General features: G+C 32.6%; 1 protein-coding gene across 1 annotated transcript in view; it reads left to right on the top strand.

The window, feature by feature from the left end:
* Window positions 1-18,507, top strand: part of LOC114332032 (TWiK family of potassium channels protein 18) — a 155,321-nt gene that overhangs the window by 17,766 nt on the left and 119,048 nt on the right. The window contains exon 2 of the mRNA XM_050642979.1: window positions 358-847. Within this exon, the coding sequence (XP_050498936.1) occupies window positions 430-847 (418 nt within the window). The 5' untranslated portion in view covers window positions 358-429. The remainder of the gene's footprint in view (window positions 1-357; window positions 848-18,507) is intronic.

Genomic DNA, 18,507 nt, shown 5'->3' on the forward strand with positions numbered 1-18,507 from the left:
TTACACTTTTTGTCGAAAAGGTGAAAACGGCGGAGATATTAAGCAAAAACGGTTCTCGTTTAAAATGAAGATGCTGGCTAACGCAGCGGCGGAATTTAGTCGTGATTTTAAATTTACATTACTATTGACCCTCCCTAAAGATTAGAAACATAAAATTTGGGGCAGCTCCTAATGCAAAGTTAGGCCTGTTATTCGTGTCTAACCCGACTGGACTAATTATTATTAGGTACATCAATTTAGGAAATCACCTCTCTACTGGCGTCTCCCTGATAATCCTAACACATTATATTTTACACTGTTTAATACAATTTTTTATTTAGTGGCTGCTTACTATTTATCTGTTTTTCTCTTTTTAAGATTTATATGACTAAAAAGCTCAAAGCTTAAAGGGCCCAATACTGAAGTACCTAGAGAGCTAGACTGATAAAAATGGCAACGGACGCAACATCACTCAAATCAAACTCAAGCAGCAAACCCAGAACTCCAGGAGTAGAGACTGGTAAAAGAGTAGGCTTCGCTAGACCTACGTTGATCATTCCTCCTCCTCAAACACACTACCCGCCACAGTTCAGTGCATATACTCCTGGAGGAATCAGCAATCATTCCCATCATTCTCATGGATATCCACCTTATGCTTACGGAAGAAAGGCATCGATGTTTATGATGCATCAGTTTGACGGAATTAAAGACTTTGCTAAATCTGGTTTAGGTGTAGGTGAAAAGTGCTCGTATTGGTGTTATGGCAAGATAACGGGTTTAAGCAAAAAATGGTTTACACATTGCTTCCTGTCTATAGTGCTGAGCTTATACACAGTTGGAGGAGCTCTTTTGTTTATGTACGTAGAAGGTAAGACTAAAATATGCCTGATGTGCTTCATAATACTACTAATTTTGATTGATTTTTATAACAACTAACAGTGCGATTTTAACTAACCTAGATATCAGGATGAAGTGGCAATAAAAAAATTGACACCAGGATGAACTAGCAAAAACTGGATGTACTTAAGTCTCAAAGTTCCTGCTAGAAGCAAAGTAAATTATAACGATACACTGTCAAAATTGAAAGCCATAATCAAAGAACGACACACAAATTTCTGTATCAACTCCATAGTAAATGAATGGTGGAGTAAAATGATTCCCAGATATACCATGGTTTCAAAAGTTTCCACCATATAGTGATATAGGGTAGGAATATAAAGAAAAAGTTTAAGTTTTTAATATAGTACATAAAATGATATTTAAAATACGATTTTTATAGACTACCAGATTAACAACAATAAAAAACCTTATGTGGTTACACCATTTACAATTTATAATTCACATCCCATCTGCTCAGGCAGCAAATTTCCAGTGAGAATGATACCCTTACTCCTCCAAATTGAATGAATATATAAATTTAAAATGAATAAATATTCTCAATTTAGTTGAAATCCGAAACTGCAGTCGTATTATATTTGTAGTTGACAGTAGTACAGCAATAGGGATGCGAAAATCCTACCGGTTATAACCTAAAACCGGTTTTTTTACTTCGCAATAACCGGTTTTATCGGTTCTTTTTTGTCCCGGTTTTAACCGGTTTTTTCTTTTTAAAGTAATAACCGGTGAAAAATCGGTGAAAAAAAGTTATCTCTGAAAAAAATACTGAATTCGGAGAAAATATATTGTTTGCAATTCATCAATAACTCTTGCTTGATTTGTTTAATGTTCATTTTCGTTAATGACTTTCACATTCATATGTTTAAAAAATGTGATAAGCTGAATTAGCTATTTTGATCAACTTGAGAATAAGCACGTCTGGTTTATTGAATTGGGGAGTCCTAGTAAAAATATATATTATTATCAATCATCTGTGCAGTCACAGTTGAATTTAGGTCTGGATCCTACGTATAAAAAAAAGTTGATTAATAGCAAGCTAAAAATTTGTTTTTTTTTTTGTTTTTTTTGTTTTTTTATGGCATTGACTTGGGTGTCATTTAGCCAGTCACAACTTTTTTTTTTTGTTTTCTGTTCATACATAAGGAAGGCAATGAGGTCCTTAGAGTTCCATAGCAAACTCTTCTACAGCTCTCTACTCAGTTCAAAAGCTGGCCGCTATGGACTGTCCAAGTTGCTCACCACATTTTCCATTATGTATCTTCTTCTTCTTCTTCTTCTTTTTTCATATGTACATAATATACCAAATAATCAGGATTAACAAGTTTAGAGATTAATTTTAGTTTCACAGATAAATTTCATTAAACAATCATATATATTCTTGCTGTTCAGAGACAATAGATAGGATACATTGAAAGGTGGAAAAACATTACATTTTATTAAATCTTGGATTAAATTATATGTGCATGGAATATATTTTGCGCACTCAAAGAAAGTATGATTTAAGTCACCAACCTTCTGACATTCTGTACAAAGATTTGAATCAAAAACTTTAATTCTTGCTAGATGTAGAGGGAAACATGCATGTCCAAACTTCATTCTAATTAATGTTGTTATATATCTTCGAGGTACTACGTAATTTTTAAACCAATATATATTTGGAACAGAAGGTTGAATCAGTGAATACTGAGATTTGGATTGTTTACAAAGATCTCGCCATGATTGACTCCACTGATTTTTAACTCGATGCTTAATAGTGTTAACTAAGTCAGATATGCAAAACTTACGATTATGTGAAGTACCATATTCAATGGCTTTTTTAGCCAACCTATCAACATATTCATTATGCGTTAGTCCTATATGAGCCTTAACCCATAAAAAGTTCACTCTTCTTTTATTTTTATGAATTTCAAAAAGGATTTTCTTAATTAGTAGGATATAAATATTTGAATTGTTATTGGGAAAATCTATAGTTTGAATAGCAAGAAGAACAGAGAGTGAATCGGAAATAATTGTTGCAGATATATCTTCTGATTCTTTAAAATATTGCAGGGCCTCATAAATTGCTATGGCTTCAGCACTGAAGATAGAAAAATCATGGCCTAACTTAAATATTTTTTCTGTTTTAGTAGCAGGTATGAAAAAGGCACATCCAGTGCCAACTAACGTCTTAGATGCATCTGTATATATATTTATAGAATCTGGCCAATTATCTAAGAATGTTCTTAAGATGTTAGAGCTAATATTACTGTTTTCATGGTAACTTGGTTTTACTAATTTAACTGTATGTAAAAAAGAATGAAAATCTTCGAGTCCAAAACTATCAATCATGTTATAATCACAGTCAAAATTTAACAGATCTCGAAAAGCCTCGCAAAGGGGAGGAGAGTTCTTTAGCTTCCAGTATTTATTAGTTAAATCTGCTACATTCAGCTTGTTAATATTTTGGTAAAGACCGATATTTAGGTAACGAATTTTCATTAAAAATTTCTGGCTGAGATATTTCCTTCTATAATTGAGTGGAATTTCTAAAGCTTCTACATGTAAAGCTTTATTTGGGGTTGATTTCATAGCTCCCAAACAGATACGGAGTCCTAAGTTTTGTACAACGTCTACTTTGTTTAAAATATGTTTAGAAGCTGAGCCATATAGAATACTACCATAATCAATTATAGATCTAATATATGATCGATAGAAAAGCAAAGAAGTTTCAACATCAGCTCCCCACCAGATCCTTGAAACTGATTTAAGAAAATTTAGACCCTTATTACATCGATTTATCATAAAGTCAATATGTAATTTCCAAGTCAATTTACGATCCAAAATCATTCCCAAATACTTAATGGAAGAAGCAAATGCATAGTCGTAGCCATTAAGTTTTAAATTCTCTATTTTTGGGATATTATGTCGAGTGAAAATACAGACAGTAGATTTATTTTGAGCTATTTCGAATCCGTTTTGATTGAACCATAAATTAACACAACATTGAATTCGTCCTAAGGTTTGAACCGAGTTATCATAAGTTTTGGCCTGTGAATACAGGAGAAAATCATCAGCATATTGTATTATTTGAAATTTAAAAATGTCAGTAGGGACTTTATGCAAATCCGCAGTATACATATTAAACAAAAGGGGACTCAATACTGATCCTTGTGGTAGTCCTAAATTATTATATCTAGGTCCTATCAGTTTATTATAATTAGTTCTTAGATATATCTTTCTGCAGGAATAAAAATTATAAAGAGCTTCAGCCAACTGAGGCGGTATATGAAAATGTTTTATCAATTTTTCCCTTAAAATGTCAAGACTGACATTGTCATATGCACTTTCAATGTCTAAGCATATAGTAGGTAAATAGGTGTTGTTAGAAAATGTGTTTTGAATATCTGTTACTAGTGTAGAAAGTGCGTCTAAAGTACCATATCCTTTTTTATAACCAAACTGAAAATCTGGAAGAAGTTTATTTTTTTCTACCCACCATTCCAACCTGTGTTTTATCATTCGTTCTAGAGTTTTCAACATACAGGACATAAGAGAAATCGGTCTATATGACTGAGCCAAATTTGAGTTTTTACCTGGTTTTAATATTGGTAAAACAATTACATCGTGAAATTGATCAATAACTGATTTATTGCTGATTACACAATTAAAAATATCTAACATTAGAAGTTTGGCAATTTTAGGGAGATGTTGAATCATTGGATATTTAATATTATCAAATCCTGGACTCGTGTTATTTCGATTTTTTAGAACATATTCTAGTTCTGTAATATTAAAAGGTTCTAGTAAAAAATGGCTTTGCTTTTCTGGAATATAATTATGAGTATTAGGTGGTTTAACAGATGGCGGAGCAATTTTATCAAAGATTTCATCCTCTAAGGTGTTATCCAAATTGTATGCATTTGGAATTGATTTTCTATTTAGTTTTCTGGCTTGCTTCCACAACGTTGTAGTTGGAGTATTTTTGTTTAGAGAAGACACAAAATCTTTCCAACTCTTTTTAGCTATCAATTTTAGATTCTTCTTAGTTTTAGCCATGCTAGCTTGACACTTTATATAATTATTAAAATTAGCATTTTTTTTATATTCTGTCAGTGCTTCTTGCCTTTCTTTAATAATTGTATCACATTCTGTATTCCACCAAGGTGGGGAACAACGAATTTTATTTTTAAAAGTTTTATATTGCGGGATTGAAATGTGCGCAGCATGATTCATACTATCTATTAGAAAGCAATATTTATCAGATGTACTGTCCATTTCGTAAACACTATTAAAAAAATTTTCAACTGAGGTTGTGTATAGATTCCAATTGGCTTTTCTAATGTTCCACTTACTTCTGGGTATAAACTCTTCAGTTGTAGTACTATCTAATATTTCCATATTGATAATAAAATGATTAGAGCCTAGTGTGTCAGAATGTATGTACCAGTGGATTTTATTAGCTATGTCAGGAGTAACAAAAGTTACATCAATTGCTGAACTATTTTGATCTGGTCGAGTAAGAACAGTAGGCTCGCCATTATTTATTACGATAAGGTTGAGATCATCTGCAGTATTAATAAGCTGTGTTCCAACTGTGTCATTGTAACTAGATCCCCAAATAGTATGGTGAGCATTAAAATCTCCTCCTATAATTGCTGAATTATTAACTTGCGAGAAGATGTTTGTCCAATCATTTATTGAACTTTTACTTTTAGGTGGTCTATATATAGATAAAATATTCAGATCCTTTGTTTTATATTTAATTGTTACACCACAAACTTCTATTTCCGTGTTAAAATTAGAGTTTAAATTTAATTCACTAAAAGTAATTGAATTGTGGATGAGAATAGCTACACCACCGAAGCCATCATTTCTGTCTTTTCTAACCAAATTATAATTTTTAAAATGATAACTAATATCTTTTTTGAACCATGTTTCACTAATTAGGAGGATGTCTATACTTTTATTATTTAAATAATGCATTAAACTACCTTTGTTTGATATAGCAGATCTGGAATTCCACTGACTTATTTTTAAATTATGTTGTATTGACATTATGAATTAATTATGAACTGTTCTACTTCTTTAATAATTATTTTGTTGTCTAAGGTTTTTATGTCTTCTACTGTATGAATATTTTTTAAAAAGTTTATTATAAATGTTGCTACAGATTTAGCTAGTTCAGTTTTATTTTCGATATTATTATTCGGTGTATAAGAATTAGTTGGCAAAGGTTGAGACGGTCCAAAAGTGAAGGGGAACATCGGTTTATGAGATGTTGATTCTAAAATAGGTGAATTTGCTTTTCTTTTCTTTCCTGAGTGTTCATTTGAATTATTTATATTAGAGTTTGATTGAGTCAAAAATTGAGATCTATTAATTTCTACAGTTGGCCGAGTCGGACCAAGATTTTTATCATTATTATTAATTGGTAGGGATGGAAATTCTTTTTCATTATTATTTAAACAAGAGAAAGAGTTGGGACTGATGAGTGCCGAAAAGGAGTTTTCACATATTAATCTAGCTTCCACAAAAGTAGTTTTTTGTTCTATCATAATATTCTTAATTTTCTTTTGTTTTTCATAAAATGGACATTTTTTTGATATTGTCACATGTTCGTTATTTTTGCAATGTATACAAAACATACTTTTTTCGCAATGATGGTCTTTATTTTTAATTTCACCGCACTGTATACATAGTTCCTGTGTACTTCGGCATTGCCCTGAAACATGCCCAAATTTTAAACACTTATAACATTGAACAACTCGGCCAAAAAACTGTTCAACAGAAAAATATACTCTATTAAAGGCAACATAATTCGGTAAAATATTGCCTTCAAAAGTTATAATTATAGTTTTTTTGTCCACATATTCAATTTTATCTTCTTTTTGTACCCTACGCTTAGTCCTATATATACTCAAAACATTAGAAGGAGTTTCGATGTTATCCATGAGATATTTCACATCATATCTAGTGTCAACGTCTTTCACCACACCTTTTATTTCTAGTAAATGACTAGGAATATATGCTTTCAAATTTTGTTCTTTAAGTGAGCTGTTATTGACGAGGTTATTTGCCTCTAACCGAGAAGTAAGCAAAACTTTTACACGGTTCCTACCTATACTTTTAATTTCTCGAACATTCGTTAACTTTAATTTTTTAAAAATAAGGTGCCCAATCGTCATTGCATGTAATTTTCCCAAATTAAGATCATCACCAATCCTTTCAATGTAAACCCAAATATTATCAAGATTATACTTATCTGACAGCAAATTGAATTGCTTAATCTTCGGTCTCGCATTTTGTCCATCATCTTGCATATTCAATTCCATTTTACTAATAATATCACCATTATCCGCAGTCACTCGCGTCACAAGAGACGTCCCTGACTCACTTTTATCCCCCATTTAGGGGGAAATAAGTTTTAAACCACTATATACTGAAATGTTTTTGTTTATAAACACTAAATTAATTATTAACCACTACTTTATCTTCCAAAAAACACCAAAACTTTTATCTTTTACAGGAGCAGATCAAAATATCAACATCAACTTTGACAGTTATTTTGACAATCGTAAAAATTTGTTAATAGCTTAAGGGTGTCTAGTCGGACAAACTTTGATATATAGGAACACTGGAACACGGGAAGTTTTAATTGTGAAACAGGTTAAAAATTTGGAACGGTCCGACCACGAAAACTTCACATGTATTTTATCCGACAGAACTTCCAATTGATTTGTTACCCATTCATTAAACTCTCATGCAAAAATCAGGCTGCTATTTATCAACAAATGGGAATTATAATGAGTGGAACACGTAGAATATGTCGAATGACAGGAATTATGACAGGTTATAAATAGCAGTATGATTTTTACATGAGAGTTTAATGAAAGGGTAACAAATCATTTTGAAGTTCTGTCGAACAAAATACATGTGACGTTTTCGTGGTATGACCGTTCCAAATTTTTAACCTGTTCCACAATTAAAACCTCTCCTGTTCCAGTGTTCCCATATATCAAAGTTTGTCCGACTAGACACCCTTAAGCTATTAACAAATTTTCAGCTTGCTATTAATCAATTTTTTTTCATACGCGGGATCCAGACCTCATTGTATAGATGCCATACCTACACAAACGAGAATAAGCTTATATTTTATCATTAATAAATCCAGGAGGATAAAGTCATACCTGTGGAATAACCTAAAAAAATTAATAAAATAAAATGGTTTTGTGTATGTTGTGTAAAAAGGAATTATTGTTTTTCAAAAATACAACAAATTTGCAAAAACATTTACGACAATAATACATCCAGTTCAGAATTTTAACAATGATTCATTATTATAAGTTATAAATTTTACTATTTTTGATGTTACATTTTTGTTTTTATAATTATTCATACAGTTACATGATGTATATACAGGATAGTCTAACTTCAGTACTTCCTATTACGTTCATAGTTTTATAAATAGGTGCTTAATTTTCATTACCTTTTGTATTTTGTAATTATTTGGTATTATATTATTAGGACCCGACACTTTCATTGCGTTAGTTTATTATAAAGGTAGTTCATAAATTAAATCACATATATTCTGGGACGAAAAATAGATCCGTTGAACCTAACTTACCTTAGTAGGTACATATGTGCACTTATACAAGTTTTGAGCTTGAGCTTCAAAGCGCCCTTTGAAATTACCAAATGAAAATATGTAGATTTTTTCCAGTATATCGAAAACTGTTATTTTATATTGAAAATAGACATGTGGAGCATCACAAACTAAAGCGCAATATAAATGTAACGTTGTTACATATTGTGTATTGAGTATTGATTAAAAAAACCGAATACCGGTTTTTGGAACAACCGGTTTTTTTGACCGGTTATAACCGGCAGGTTAAACCGTAAGTAAAAAAAACTGGTTTAACTAAAAACCGGTGTTTAGTCAACAACCGCCATCCCTATACAGCAAGCATCTCTACCGGTTTCGAGGCTTCTTAACCCCTCATTAGGAGATACATAATATGCTCTTCCCTTTAAGAAGCCCCGAAACCGGTAGAAATGCTTTTTGTACCCTCTGATTGAACTAGATTTATTTATTTATTTAGCAAATGGCTATATCACAGTTTTTGTATGTAAATAAAGATAACAATGTCTACATTGTATGAATAAACGAGAAATATAATACTACTGCAGTTTCGAGTTGCAGCGAAATTTTAAATGTTTATTCATTTCTAGGAATATAAGAATTCAAACAGTATATGATATATTTAGAATAAATTTTTACATGAAATTAATATTAACCCTTAAACGTCCAACCTTTTTTAGGTTCCATGTACGCCCAAGGGTGGGTAAAAAATGTCCACCTCCAAAATAGCTAATATATTTATTGAGAGTTGTTGAAAATGGATTAAACTTAACAATCTTATGCTTAATAAACACAGCATCTTCTAAAATATTAATATAAACAATTTACAAATCTTACAACAACATTAAAATGTACGTCAAAATTAACATACCAGTAAAAGCCATTAATTCAGATTTGTCGATTTTCTCCACATTCTTCCTTTCAGCCTCCTCATTTGCGGATAATTATGCCGACTATTTCACTTATCTTAAAATTTTCACATAATCTGACCAATCACAAACCAAAGGCAGCTTGTGTTATCGCGACAACACCAACTGCCTTTCAATTCTGATTGGTCTATCAGCTTCGTGTTTTCAACGACGTAACCATGGATACCGATCGCAAAGCAAAGTTTGACGTTTGCCAAAAAAATTATTGTAGCTGTATACGTCAAAATGAGTCTTTTCGGTGGTACTTCAAACGAAGTTATAAACCAAAATATTGAAGAAAATATACCGAGTAACACAAGAAAATCTAAATCTTATATATGGAGACAATTTATGATGTTCTGTGTGGATCGCAACTACAAATTAGATGCAGAAAATAACAACGAAAAACTAGCATTCATTCTAAAAGACTGGGCCGTCAACTATTTATGGTTATAAGTAAAAAATAATTATAACAAATTATTTATATTTATAATAAATATTTCATGATTATGACTAATTTTCAATTATTCAAAAAATGGGTAGATTCGGGTTACCTAGATCAAATGTATTATTATTAAATTCCTTCCTCTCATTCTACTGAATTTTTGACCTATCACTTTGTTCGTGAAATAGTCTAATAAAATACCACTCGTGATTTAATTTATCTTATAAGTCTGTCTTTTATTTCTAAACTCAACTGAGTTGCTTAAAGAAAACACCACTCGTCCTACGGACTCGTAGTGTTTTCAAGCAACTCAGTTTCGTTTAGAAGTAAATCGACAGACTTATCGCGAAAATTGAATCACTAGTGGTATTACTATTGACTATGTAATTATACGTCGATAATTATAATGGATTATGTTCCTACCAACGAGAAATTATAGAGAAACCTTTAGTAAAAAGTTTTACCAAGGTTGTACTTTTTATGCCCACCCATATTTAACTCAAGATATTACTTTTATTTTCAAAAATATCCGTAAAACCAAATTAACATTCGATAAAGGGCTGTATTTTTAACAATAAATAATTTTTGAAAAATTTTTAAATACGTAATAATTATGTTACAAGGGAATACGCATTAGGTGGACATTTTTTACCCACCCTTGGGCGTTTAAGGGTTTAGCACATCCAGACTGCGAATGCGGAATAAAAGTTGTAGATCATAGTTCCCTTCATTGCCCAATTAATAAAAGCAATTCATGGGATACCCGGACCCAAAACTATAACTATGCTTGGATCTTATAACCCGAAGTAACTTTTCAGCCTGTTTAATACCATTCATTAACTTACGAGGGATAAAGTTAAACTCCTTGTTCGTGCTATGTGTTTTTTACTAGCATTGTCATCAACATGATTACACCAAATTCATTAATATCTTGCAAAGAGTGTTGCGTATTTCCACGATCACTTTGAAATGCAATACTAACAAAATGTACTGATAAATGCCCTAGTGTACAAGTCAAACGTGAATAAAGAAGAAGAACCTTAATCTGTTGTCAGTATGTCTTATTAATCCTCCTATGAATCACGGTTATTAGACTTTATTACGGTTGTCTTGACCGACGGTGGTGGGGAGACTTATATTTTTGACTTTAAGTCACAAGAGTACACAATCCCATATTTTTAAATGATTTTCGATCATTGAATGTGTGTTATTGTGTACATATGTGTAAGGTTCTTTTCATGAGCATTTTCATTGCGTCACAGTTTTTCGATTTCTCTCTAACGCATTAAATTGTATGTGACAGAAAAAAAACGCACGTCGCTGATTACATTTCGTCAGTGACATTTATAACATTTAATCTAGTTGTCAATAGATGGCGCTAATAATATAATATTAAATAATATTATATTATTCTATATAAAAAAAATTTAATCTGTACAATTTATAAGATTATACAAATCAAAGGAAATACCATTTTATAAATGCAATAAAAAAAATTGATTTGTTTTTATACCAAATTGCAAATAAAATGTGACAACTGTCAGATTTAACTAAAATGTCATGTTAGAATAAATGTCATAAATGTGTATTTATCACGGACTAACCTTTTTTTCTATCATTTGTGGCGCACTGAAAAATGCTCATGAAAAGAACCATATTATTTGTGTTATTATGAAATAATAAGACAAATAATACACATTTTATCTTATACCGGATGGTGAATCGTAAAACGGGCTATAGGAAACTACCTACATAGATGTAAAATTCTATATTGTTCAATTCCTGCTTCCCTAATTATTTTACATCAAAAGTCATGAGAGAATACTTGTAGAGAATTAAAATCTGTATTAAAATCAAAAGTTAAAATTTAAATGCATTCCAAAATTTTTAAAAATATGATACTTTGCCACAATAGGTATGCGTGTAAAAGTTAGGCCACACGTTACTATTTAACTGAGTGCTCACACCATTGACTGCATAAGATACCTTTATTATTAATACTTTCTCCGCAACTGAGGGTATCTTATCAACTATATTGTTTTTAAACAATAAATGATAAAATAAAAATATTGACAGTTCAAAAATGTGAACATTATTTGTGTGTGAACAGTGTGTGGCCTAAGTTTGATCTAAAAACTGAAATGTATTACATTTTTACAATATTTTGGAATATGTTTAATTCGTAGACCAATTTAAACAGCGGTTTTCAATACAGATTTTAATCCTCTACAAATAGTTTCTAATGTCTTTTGATGTAAAATAATTAGGGAAGCTGGAATTCAACAGTTTAGAATGTTACATTGAGTTAATTCAAAATTTTGACGCATGTCAAAATTCTTAATGTGTTTTAATTGTATTCATTTTCTTTTCGAATTCTGAGAAAACTAATAAATATTTTTGAAAAATTTAAACTCAGAATGAAAGACTACATTATTACCGAGGAACGAAAGTCCCTGGAAATTTCTATAATATTTATTTTAATAAGTTACGGGGCTGAAAATAAAAGAGAAGTGTGATATTTAATTTCAAATATTTCATTCAATAGAAAATGCTTGTTTATTCTAAGGGGCTTTCCGCCCTCGCTAATAATGTAATCTTTCATCTTGCGTTTAAATTTTTCTAAAATACTTATTAGTTTTCTCAGGATTCGAAAAAATCATATTACGATTCAAATGAGAGTACACTCGTGACGTAATCGCACCCTTAATGTTCATTGATTAGTCGGTCTGGGCAACCGTAGTAATGTCTAAGGACCGTGCCTATAAATAACCACAATTATTGCCTAGAGAGATGAAAAACCAGAAATGTTACAACGCAAAAGCCTGATAGAATAAAGTAGCTTTTAAATGTTTCTAATGAGATACTTTTAACATAATTTACTATTTTTATTGGGAATTAACCACAATTTCAGTTTGAAATACGTTTATTTTGACGTTTGGATTTCCACTTCGAGAATCGTTCCCAAAACACAAATTTTTAAAACTATTGAGAAACTTTTAAATTTTGTTTACTTTAAATATTAAGCTGTAAGTTTTATTGACAATGTATCTTGTTTATTGAGTTTATTTTTCTATTCTCATACTATAATATATCAATAATGATGTCACTACCTGTATCATAATGAACTTCATTATGATACAGATTTTCATTGAGATACAGATATTTAACCAATAGAATCGCGATATGGCATTCGCGATAAAGGTGGTACATGCGCAGTGACCAATGGCGAGTCAAATACATACGCTTTGACAGTTCTCAATATGTAAACCAACTGTCAAACTGACAAACAATTTAATTTTTTTGCGTTACAAAATTAATAAATTTGAATATATTTTATCTTGTGAATGATCACAGAAAAAATAGTGTATACAACTTGCATTTAATTATCATTATGAAGCTCGTATTCTATAAGAAACTCGCCGCATACGGCTCGTTTCTTATCCCTCATACTCGCTTCATAATGACCATCATTATAGTCGGAGAGATAGAAGCGGCTTTTGTGCGTGATAAGTAATATGGAAAAACTATTATGTTGAATTATTTTGTACATGACTTTCACCAACGGCCGGAAACCGGAGTAGGGGCCGAGGGTAGATATAAGGGGTCAAAGTCGCGGTTTTTATTATTTTTTTTGTGACGCTTATGATCGATATGGTGCACCAAAATTTGAGAAAAAGTAGGTCATGACGTAACTAAGTAAAATCTCTAATGGCGAAACGCTGCGTGGCCGACAAAGGGGTGGGGGTAGGGGTGAATATAAAAAATATAAAGGGTTTTTTGCGACGTTCGTGATTGAGATAGTGGACCAAAATTTGGGAATTAGTAGATCAAGACATTACTAAGTAAAATCCCCTAGAACCGGAAACCAAAGTGGGGACGAGGGTAGTTATAAGGGTCAAAGTCGCCGTTTATATTATTTTTTTTGTGGCGCTTATGATTGAGATAGTGCACCAAAGTTTGGAAATAAGTAGGTCATGGCCTAACTAAGTAAAATCTCTAGGGGTGGCACGTTGCGTGGCCGACAAAGGGGTGGGGCAGGGGTGAATACAATAAATATAAGAGGTTTTTTGCGACGTTCGTGATTGAGAGAGTGCACCAAAATTTGGGAATAAGTAGACCATGACATAACTAAGTAAAATCCTCAGAGCCGGAAACCCGAGATGGGGACGAGGGTAGTTATAAGGGGTCAAATTCGCCGTTTAATTATTTCTTTTGTGACGTTCATGATCGAGAGAGTGCACCAAAATTTGGGAATAAGTAGCTCATCTCATAAGGTAACTAATTATAATCTCCAGGAGTAGAACGCTGCTTGGCCGATAAAGGGGTGGGGGTAGGTGTGAATATAAAAAATATAAGGGGTTTTTTGCGACGTGCTAGATTGAGATAGTGCACCAAAATTTGGAAATAAGTAGACCATGACTTAGCTAAGTAAAATCCCCAGAGCCGTAAACCAGAGTTGGGGATGAGGTTAGTTTTAAGGGTCTAGGACATTTCGCCATCGCCGTTTCGCCGTCGCCATTTCGCCGTCGCCGTTTCGCCGTCGAGCAATTTCGCCGTCGCCGTTTCGCCGTCGAGCCAATTCGCCGTCGCCATTACTTGTATATAAGTTTTGAATGGTTTTTCAACGACTATATTTCGAACACTTTTGCATAATGAAGTTTTTTATTTTTGATACAGTAAAAACAATTGAAATTGAAATCCCCTTTCTCAATACTGTTTATTTCGGGGAATCTGATAATAGTCATATTTTTAATACTGTAAATATTTTATTTTTCAGACGAAAACAATGTATAGATGAATACGAAAATATAACTTGGTTTATCTACCAACATCATCATTTTATTTACACTAACATTTAGTATAAAAAAAAGTTAGTATGTTATCACGTTCTTGTAAACTTAACCAATGCCGGGATGGCGACGGCGAAACGGCCGACGGCGAAACGGCCGACGGCGAAGTGGCTCGACGGCGAAACGGCGACGGCGAAATGGCGACGGCGAAAGGGCGACGGCGAAACGTCCCAGTCCGTAGTTTTAAGGGGTCAAAGTCGCAGTGTGTATTATTTTTTTGTGGCCCGACACAACATTTGTCCCCCACGAACGGCAAAAAAACCCCCATATATTTTTATACTCATCCCTGTCTACCACCCCTTTGTACCCCAAGCAGCGTTCCGCCCCTGGAGATTTTATTTAGTTACGTCATGACCTACTTACTTCCAAATTTTGGTGCACTATCTCCATCATGAGCGCCACAAAAAAAATAATAAAAAACGGGATTTTGACCCCTTATAACTACCTTCCTCCCCCACTCTGGTTTCCGGCTCTAGGGATTTTACTTATTTATGTCATGGTCTACTTATTCCCAAATTTTTGTGCACTATCTCGATCACGAACAGCAAAAAAACCCCATATATTTTTATACTCACCCCTGCCTACCACCCCTTTGTACCCCAAGCAGCGTTCCGCCCCTGGAGATTTTACTTAGTTACGTCATGACCTACTTAATACCAAATTTTTGTGCACTATCTCCATCATGAGCGCCACAAAAAAAATAATAAAAAACGGGATTTTGACCCCTTATAACTACCTTCCTCCCCCACTCTGGTTTCCGGCTTTAAGGATTTTACTTATTTATGTCATGGTCTACTTATTCCCAAATTTTGGTGCACTGTCTTAATCACGAACGTCGCAAAAAAACCCTTATATTTTTTATATTCACCCCTACCCCCACCCCTTTGACGGCCACACAGCGTTGCGCCCCTAGAGATTTTACTTAGGTACGTCATGGCCTACTTATTCCCAAATTTTGGTGCACTATCTCGATCATGAGCGTCATAAAAAAAATAATAAAACCGTGACTTTGACCCCTTATAACTACCCTCGACCCCCCACTCTGGTTTCCGGCCGTTGGTGAAAGTCATGTACACAACTAATTCAACATATCCCCGTGTAGTTTTTCCATATTACTTATCACGCACAAAATCCGCTCCCAGCTCTTAGACTAAATCAGCGATTCTCAACCTTTGGGGCGCGCCCCCCTAGGGGGGTGCGCTTTTAGTAACGGGGGAGGGGGGGCGTGAGCACATAAAAAAATGCACCAACATCATTAACTAATCTACTAAAATCAAAGCAAAACAAAATTCTGACAAAATAAAAAATAAAATACACATGAACTTGAATAGGAGTTATAACCATAAATAGCACTCAATACTAAAAAGTAAGATTTTACTGTTTTTTGTCAAAATTATTGAACGAGGGGGGGCGCGGTGAAAATAATTATGGAATATTGGGTCGCAAAGGGTAAAAGGTTGAGAAACGCTGGACTAAATATAGTATTTCCGTCGACCGTCCATTTATGATCAATTTTAACACCCTCAAAATCATTGATTAATGACCCCTATTAATGAATGATTTTCTATTAATAAACGATTTCATTATAGGCAACACAACATACATGGCTTGCATAAATTAATTAAACGCTCTGTGATTGGCAGTGACCTGTGGTGTAGGCAAACAAACATATACCTATTTATATTCCCACTAAAAAATTTAAAATCAAGTAGCCGCTGTTAGTACTATCTGTCATTGTGTATCATCATAGATAAAAGTTTTAGTAGGATTGGGTAGAATACGATCTCACTCTTCAAAAAATGTGTCGCGTATCTCAGCGCCACCTGATTAATTGGAAGTGTACCTACTACAATCTAGCCTCCACGCTAGGTACGGCTAGATAGCCGTAGCTAGATATCTAGATAGCTAGATAGCCTCCATACGGTACTTCCAAATACTTCCAATATTTAATATTTTAGTCAACTGGACAATAAAGATAAAACACAAGCAACTTTTGTTTCTTAATTATTTATTTATATAATGTGACAATTGACATAGAAATATGAGTATTTAATTTGGATTGAATATATGTTTACTTGTTGAACTTTTCCACCGTCTGCGCACAACAGCTGATCGGAGCCATTAGACCTAACAAAAAAACGCGAAATAAAATATGCATTTTAAACCCGTTGGATAAACAGTACAATCAGAAAATCTCTACCTTACACTCAGAAAAACTTACCTTTAACTTTAAAAAGGTACTCGATTACAACATAACAAAAATATCAAAAAACACGACTGAATAATATTATTCTTTTTATGGCGACACAAACAAACACAAAATAATACCGACCATAATGACTGAACACAAACAGCGCAGGATTTGTCAAAAGTCATGTTCCACCAATCACGATGCCGAAATCAGCGCCTCGCACACCCTCTGATTAATTGGAAGTTCACTAAATACTATTAAATTTTTTTTACTGGAGTGCGTGGGGCATGTATGTCATTATTTACTTCATTGTTTAAAATTCTCTGTATATGAAAAATCAAAAGATGGATATATCTTTATTTCTGAAAAGTACGGTCGACAGAAAAGTTTTGTAATGAACTCGTGAATTAAAATGGCGATTAACAATCTCGAACATTAACGCGCTCGCCCCGCTCACGCGGAGCGGAGCGGGCGCGTTAAAACATCTCAATTGTTAATCACCGTTATTAATACACTTTTTGGTTAAATAACTATTAACACCCCGTAAATATGGTTTTAGCGTACGTATTTATGACATTATTCTAGTTTGTGTAATGTACAAATAATTATTAGCAACAAAAGTAACTTATGGATATCAAGTATATACTCAGGTACAATAAATTCTGTAAATATATCAAACAGATCCACAAAAAATTCTATTAATTTACAGTTTGTAATAATATTGAAATTATTATTCATAGCAAACTGTCAGAAATTATGTCATGATTGATTAGTAAATTCTGGAGGTTAAAAATATATTAGACAGGTATCAAAGTCTTGCCAAATATTAAAAAGCAGTTAAAAATACAGAAAGTAAAGAATTTTTACATAAATAAAAATTATAATTTGAGGTAAGTAATTATTTTGCAGATACTGTTTTCTTTTTTGTATTTATTTATACGGAATACACCACTTTGCGCTTATCAATTTTGATTATAAACGAATGTGTCGATGTATTTGAAAAATAAATCCATTTTAACAAATTCAAGATTAGAGGAGAAAGAAACAAAAGATGTTGCTATATTAAAAGTTAAAATTGTTTATTCTCCATATGTCTTGTGATCAAAAGGAACAAGTTGACCAACAGTTTTATTTAATAGAATAATGTAAGTGGAGCAAATACCTGGTATTTCTTCTTTAGGTGACGTCACCCAATCGGAGGTTGGATATCATCGTTACTCTCATTACTGTATCTACCTCTATTATGAAGAGTTCTGTTAAACTAAACTACATTTAAACCAGTTCCTTATATTTTTTTAACTTTTCAAAGATGACACTCTTTCTATGACCTTTCTTTCTCATATGTATTGTTTTTCCTTGTATTACCAATCTTAGCATTTCCCATCGATGTTCCCAATTAAGGGTCTCAATAAATATTGTAACTTTCTTATTTTTTCCTATATGCAGCTGCTGCATTTTCGTGTTGCAAAGAAATTGAAAATGTTTATACATTTCTTATTTTTAATTAATTTATTATCTCTTATTCGTTGCACATTTCTCACAATATTTCCGTATTAATTTTCTTTGGTATCAATGTTATTCAAAGCATACAGAGTATTGTTTGCATTCTTACAAACACA

Source organism: Diabrotica virgifera, chromosome 2, assembly GCF_917563875.1.
Source record: "Diabrotica virgifera virgifera chromosome 2, PGI_DIABVI_V3a".
Lineage (NCBI taxonomy): Eukaryota > Metazoa > Arthropoda > Insecta > Coleoptera > Chrysomelidae > Diabrotica > Diabrotica virgifera.